The 6,694-nt window shown below is 55.4% G+C and overlaps 1 protein-coding gene across 1 annotated transcript in view; it reads left to right on the forward strand.

The window, feature by feature from the left end:
• LOC122170404 (bromodomain-containing protein 4-like) overlaps positions 1–6,694 on the forward strand; it is a 17,223-nt gene that overhangs the window by 4,280 nt on the left and 6,249 nt on the right. The window contains exons 3-6 of the mRNA XM_042837202.1: positions 1,021–1,230; positions 3,390–3,589; positions 4,347–4,645; positions 5,392–5,502. Coding sequence (XP_042693136.1) covers positions 1,021–1,230; positions 3,390–3,589; positions 4,347–4,645; positions 5,392–5,502 — 820 coding nt within the window. The remainder of the gene's footprint in view (positions 1–1,020; positions 1,231–3,389; positions 3,590–4,346; positions 4,646–5,391; positions 5,503–6,694) is intronic.

Below are 6,694 nucleotides of genomic sequence, written 5' to 3' on the forward strand. Positions count from 1 at the left end.
AAAGCAAAATGTGGGGGTGCCCCCAAATGTGTGGGACGCAGAGTGCTGGACCTGAGAGCATTGCTTCACCCGAAACAGCACGAGCTGTGAGCGCAGCGCCGCCTTCATCCCCGCCGTGCTGATGAAGGCCGCAGTCGTCCTTTCGCTGTTTATCCCCCCGAGGTTTGGACAGAAACGGGTGTGGATCAGCAGAGCAGCGACTTCCATGCACAGGGGTGAGCAGGAGGCGGTTTGGTGCCCCTGGCTGCTGGGAAATGCTGTTGTTGTGCAGAGAAGGAAAAGCGCAGCCTGCCAAGCGCTGCCCTGGCCTCCAGCACTGCAGCTTTCCAATGGCTCTTGGCCTTCCTTACGTCTTGTCACGGAGTTGAGCAGATCAATCCATGTCTGTGACAGGGCGACAGGCCTCTGCCCTCCCCCCCACCCCAGTCCCACAAAAAAATGGCAAGGAAGGAAGGGAGGAAAAGAGCAGCGGCAACAACCTATGGAGGAAAACATTTTACTATGATATCGGAATACAAAATAACACAATCTATACAATTCAATTGAAATTGAGATGAATAAATCAGACAAGATGAGAGAGAAAGAGTTCCCAGGACCGATTCAAACCCGGAAAGCTTGGAACGGCCAGGAAAGCACCTCCAGCACCCACTGCAAGGCAGCCAGAGAGCGACCCCCCCACCCAGAAGGGCCAGATCCCAGGACTGCTGTCATGTACAGGGATGGGAACCTGGGATTGGGGCAGTGACACTTTAATGCCCCGTGCACTGCATGGTGTTTGGATGTGGAATACTGAAACCCAAAAACAAAACAAAACGAAAACGTGGAATACTGAAACCCAAAAACAAAACGAGAACATAAAACCATGACACCTCTGGATCTCCCCCCCCTTGATCAAACCCAGGTCCCGGATGGATTCAAGGCGTGGAAGGAGGCGCTCTGCAGCTGGCAGCGTCGTGCAGGCAGGCGCTGGGAGCTCCTTGGAGCCCCGCCGACCCGGTTTGCATCTCTTTTTTTTTGCAGGACGTGTTTGAGATGCGCTTCGCCAAGATGCCGGATGAACCGGAGGAACCGGTGATCCCGGCCTCCTCTCCCGTGGTGGTTCCACCTCCGACCAAAGTGGTTCCCCCTTCGTCCAGCGACAGCAGCAGCGACAGCTCCTCCGACAGCGACAGCTCCTCCGACGACTCGGAAGAGGAGAGGGCTCAGCGCTTAGCGGAGCTCCAGGAGCAGGTAGGCTGCCCTGCGCCGCCCCTCTTGGTGTTGCCTCGGTCGTCTGCTGCGTTTCTGTGGGATGGCAGGAGGGATTTCTTCGCTCACAGGGCGGTCAGGGCCCGGCGCTGCTGCCCCCGGTTGTGGCAGCAGGAAGGGATGGGATGCGGAGGGACGTGGGATGGAGCAGTGAATCCACGCACAGCTGACTGAGGATGCTCCCAGGTTGGAGCTCCTGCGCTGTGCCGACAGGCTGAGCTCAGGGCGTGCAGCCTGGAGAGGAGAAGACTGCAGGGAGACCTCACTGCGTCCTTCCAGGACCTCAGGAGATCTCATAAACGCTTCTGATCTCTTTGGCCACGGTGATGGGATGAGGGGAACGGTTTAAAACTCCCAGAGGGGAAACTGAGGTCAGGTGTGAAGGGGAAATTCTTCCCTCAGAGGGCAGTAAGGCCCTGGCGCTGCTGCCCAGAGCTGTGGTGCCCCATCCTGGAGGTGCCCACAGGGTGGGGGGCACCCAGCCGTGGCAGGGGGGCTTTTGGGGTCCTTCCAACCCAACCGTGCTGTGACCCCATCATTCGGCACTAAACAGAGCAGGGTGCAACGCTGAAAGAGTTTCATTTCTTCTTCTGCTGTGTGCCATGAGGGCTGCCCCTCGTCGTTAAACAGACAGAGCACCTTTTCTCAAGCCTGTGCCTCTGCTCCTAAAGAAACTGCAGGGACGTCCCTTCCCAGGCTCAGCTTGCCGTAAATCCTGAAGGCCAAAGGTGGCAGCGGAGCTCAAACACCCACAGCTGGAGCTTTTTGTGCTCCAGCTCCCACACGCTCCACGCTGCAGCCCTCGCCCCAGAGCACCCAGGCTGCCCAGCAAAGCTTCGCCCCACCTGGAAGAGCAGAACCAGCCAAGCTGTGCTCAACCCAGCGAGCAGAAAGAGCAGCTGGAGCAGGACGTGTGCACTGCACCCCGCGCCGGGAGCTTTGGAAGGTGGAGGCAGAAGGCCCCCAGTGAAGGGAATGGTTTAAAACTCCCAGAGGGGAAACTGAGGTCAGGTGTGAAGGGGAAATCCTTCCCTCAGAGGGCAGTAAGGCCCTGGCGCTGCTGCCCAGAGCTGTGGTGCCCCATCCTGGAGGTGCCCATGGGGTGGGGGGCACCCAGACATGGCAGGAGTGGGGCTGGGGGCCTTTGGGGTCCTTCCAGCCCAGCCGTGCTGTGACCCCGTGGTTTTATGATCTTGAAGGAGCCACCTGACCCAAACTTTGTGGGGTTTGGGGGTTCCGTAGCTTTAAGGACCCCTCCAACCTCACCCATTCCATGCTCCTGTGATCTTTAAGGACCCATCTAACCCAAACTGTCTGTGGTTGTGGACCTTTATGACCTTTAAGGACCCATTCAACCAAATACATTCTGTGGTTCTGTGACCTTTAAGGACCCATTCAGTCCTACAGATTGTATGGTTCTGTGACCTGCAAGGACCCATTCAAGCCAACACATTCTGTGGTTCTGTGACCTGTAAGGACCCATTCAACCCAACACATTCTGTGGTTCTGTGACCTTCAAGGACCCATTCAACCCAACACATTTTGGGGTTCTGTGACCTTCAAGGACCCATTCAACCCAACACATTCTGGGGTTCTTTGGCCTTTAAGGACCCTTGCAACCCATGCGAGGATTCTGTAGTCTGCTGACCTTTAAGGTCCTTTTCAACTCAACCCATTTTTGGTTCCGTGACATTTAAGGGTCCTACAAGCAGAAATCATTCTGTGAATCCACACTTTGGTGATCTTGAAGGTCGCATCCAGCCCAAACCATTCCGTGCTTCTGTCATCTTCAAGGTCTTTTCCAGCCCAAGCTCTGCTGTGACCCCGTGGCTCTGTGATCTTTAAGGACCCGGCCAACCTTCCCCATTCCGTGCTTCTGTGATCTTTTAGGACCCTTCCACCCCAGACCCTTGGTTCTGTCATTCAGCTCACAGCTGCAGGCCACCTCGTGGTCTAAAAGGAGGCTGAGCTGTAAATGCTCTCCAACCCGTAGTAGAGAAGGGCTGAAAGGTACAGAGGAGCCTTTCTTTCTGGGATGGGTGGGATGGGAAGAGGGAGGAAAGCAGCAGAGGGGTAATTAAGGCAGAAGAGAAGGAGGAGCTGGGCCAAAGTGTCTTGATCTCTGTGTGTCTGCCTCTCAGCTGAAAGCAGTGCATGAGCAGCTTGCAGCCCTGTCCCAGCCCCAGCAGAACAAACCAAAGAAAAAAGAGAAGGACAAGAAGGAGAAGAAGAAGGAGAAGCACAAAAAGAAGGAAGAGCTGGAAGACAGCAAGAAGAGTAAAGCCAAGGAACCGCCGTCCAAGAAGGCCAAGAAAAGTAACAGCAACAGCAGCACCTCCAGGTCAGCCCTGTTTGCGCTGCAGTCGTGTTTTGCTGCGCTGCAGCGCGTGCCGTTTGTGCTTTTCCCTCTGATCACTTTGCATGGGGGTCTTGCAGAGCAGCACCCGCAGCTTCAGCAGGGCTCACAGCCACCCCTCACCCGGGGCTGCTTTAATTAAGGATGGGAGAGAAGAGCTCTGCGAGTCGGGCCGTTGAACCCTGACCCCCTCCGTTCTCTCCCTCCTGCTTCAGTTGGAGCCGTGGGTTCTGAAGCGAGGGGTCAGGAGCTGAGAGGAGCTCCTGCTTGGGCTGCAGGGTAAACACCTGCAAGCACGGCCGCAGATCTGCCTCCTTGTTTCTCTCCGGCCCAGCAGACAGCACAGAGCATCCTCTGCCCCTGCTGCTGCTGCTTGGCAGCGCGTTTCCCTATAAGCGTCGGGTTTTGCTCTGCCTAAGGGGAGGCCGTGCTGCCCCGAGGCCTCAAAGCAGCGCAACCCCCTGCAGGGAGGTGGGCAGCGTTGCTCTGCTCTGGGCTTTCATCCATCCCAGTGCAGACGTACAGAGCTCTGCCTGCAGCCGCTCGTTTCTGAGAGCGTAGCTGTGAGATAAGAGGACGAAAGCAGCTGCTGGTGCCTGCAGAGCTCCCTGCTGCTGTTCCTTGCGGTAGCAGTAGGCGCAGCCGCGCTGCTGTAACGCAGCAGAAGCGAGCAGCTGCTTCTTGCAGCGTCTCCCTGTTCTGTTGTGTGCCATAATGACGTGTTACAATTGTTCCTAAGTAGTAAGAAGGAGCCGGTGACGGTGAAGAACAGCAAGCCCCCTCCAGCCTACGAGTCTGAGGAGGAGGAGAAGTGTAAGCCGATGTCCTATGAGGAGAAGAGGCAGCTGAGCCTGGACATTAACAAACTGCCCGGCGAAAAGCTGGGCCGAGTTGTTCACATCATCCAGTCGAGAGAACCCTCGCTTAAAAACTCCAATCCCGACGAGATTGAAATTGACTTTGAGACGTTAAAACCTTCCACGTTACGGGAGCTGGAGAGATACGTAACGTCGTGTTTGAGGAAGAAGAGGAAACCTCAAGGTACCTTTCATCCTCACAGCAGTTCCCCTCACAGCCCAGTGCTGCGTTGCCACCTTTAGGCCCTTTCCTGTGCGATGGGGTGAGGAGAGCAGCTGCCGCTCCTCCAGCGAAAGGAATGAAGGCCCAGCGGCCGTCCGGTAGATCCGGTGCCTCTGACTCGAGGCCTTGGGTTCTCAGCCTCCCTCTAACGTAAATATTTTCTCCCAAAAGATGTCTGTGTGAAGAGGAGAGGTTAAGGGCAGCGTTTCGCTCGGCGCCGCGTCCTGCAGAGCCGCTGCTGCTCCTCCTCCTCCCTGCCGAGCCGCGGGGCCGGAGGAGCTCTGTTGCGGCCGCGGTGTGCTGGAGCACATCTTGATCCTCCCTGAAACCCTGTGGGATTCGGAGGGCTTCTTTCTCCCTGTGGCCGGCATGGTGTAAACCCGAGCAGAAAGGAAAGCTGCCCAGATTTGAGGCTTGTTTAAAGCACTGAGGTGGTTGGGCTGCAGCTCAGCGCATCCTCAGGGGTACAGCAGAGCCCTGAGCGCCTCCCGGCCTTTAATTGGAGTTTTAACTGGGAGTTTAAGCTCTTAAAAAGGCACCCTTGTCCTTCTTCCCTGGGCCAGGAAGCCAGAGCAGCAGCAATATTACATTTTCAGCACTGGGAGCCCCCAGCTGGGCTCGGGGTGGCAGAGAGGAGCACGGTTTGGAGGCTCTGGGTCCCTTCCCGTCCCTTTGACCATTCATTTTGTGCTGTTGTCTTCTTGCAGCAGAGAAGGTGGATGTAATTGCTGGTTCCTCTAAAATGAAGGGGTTCTCCTCCTCAGAGTCTGAGAGCACCAGCGAGTCCAGCTCCTCCGACAGTGAAGATTCAGAAACAGGTTAGATGCAGCTTATTTAAAGACTCAGTCCTATACCTGTTTTCTGTATAAATAAATATGTTTTCATTACCGGCTTGGTCTTTAATTTTTTGTCTTTGTAATTAAAACCAATATTATACACAGCGTAGGAGCTGCATGCTGCCCTCCGCGTCCAGCTTGGCAGTAGCACTGTTGTCTCTGGCACTTCTCAAGCACTGCAAGGTATTGTCAGGAGCGTTGACTTTGCTGAGGTTGGCTGTGGGTGCAGGAGCTGAGCTGCAGTGGTGCCAGGGTGGCTGTTTGTCCGTCTGAGGACGTAGCTGTGTGTTTTTAGGGAGCTGCTGTGTTGTCCTGGCTGGAGGCTCGATCTGTTCTTGCCAGGAGGAGGAACCTCGTGTTTGTGTAGCGGAGCCCTTTCTAAAAAGCAGGGGGGTGCTTCCAGGGCAGCCCTGCTTTGCTCTCCTCCCTTCTGCCCTCCTGGGCTGGGCTCGGGCTGCTCACCTCCTTTGGAGCGCTGTGCTTTCTCTGTAGCACCGCTTGCTGCCGTTCCCTCCTGGGTTTTGCATCGCCAAAGCTCCGTGCGGTCGACTGAAGCTGTTTTCTGTGGCAACTAACTCAGCTTGGAGGTGGTATCGGGCTCTTCCCAGCACAGAAATAGGAGGAACAGAGTCGGTGTGCAGGGCAGGAGATGAACCTGGAGCTGCTTGCATGTGCTTCGGTCTGCGTAGGTCTGCTTGGATCTGTTTGGGTCTGCTTAGGTCTGCTTAGGTCTCCTTGGATTGATGTAGGTCTGCTTAGGGTCTGCTTGGATCTATTTGGGTCTACGTAGATCTCCTTGTCCTGCTTAAATCTACTTGGATCTATTTGGGTCTACGTAGATCTCCTTGTCCTGCTTAAATCTACTTGGATCTGCTTGGGTCTGCGTAGGTCTCCTTGGATCTGCAGAGGTCTCCTTGTCCTGCTTAGATCTGCTTGGATCTATTTGGGTCTACGTAGATCTCCTTGGGTCGATGTAGGTCTCCTTAGGTCTGCTGAGGTCAACTTGGATCTCCTTGGGTCTGCTTAGATCTCCTTGGATCTGTTTGGATCTATGTAGGTCTCCTTGGGTCTGCTTAGGTTGAGTTCCTTGGATCTACGTAGGTCTCTTTGTCCTGCTTAGATCTGCTTGGATCTGTTTGGGTCTGCTTAGGTCCACTTGGATCTTTTTGGATCT

Source organism: Centrocercus urophasianus, unplaced genomic scaffold, assembly GCF_019232065.1.
Source record: "Centrocercus urophasianus isolate 14NV4802_14NV808 unplaced genomic scaffold, USGS_Curo_1.0 seq_695, whole genome shotgun sequence".
NCBI lineage: Eukaryota > Metazoa > Chordata > Aves > Galliformes > Phasianidae > Centrocercus > Centrocercus urophasianus.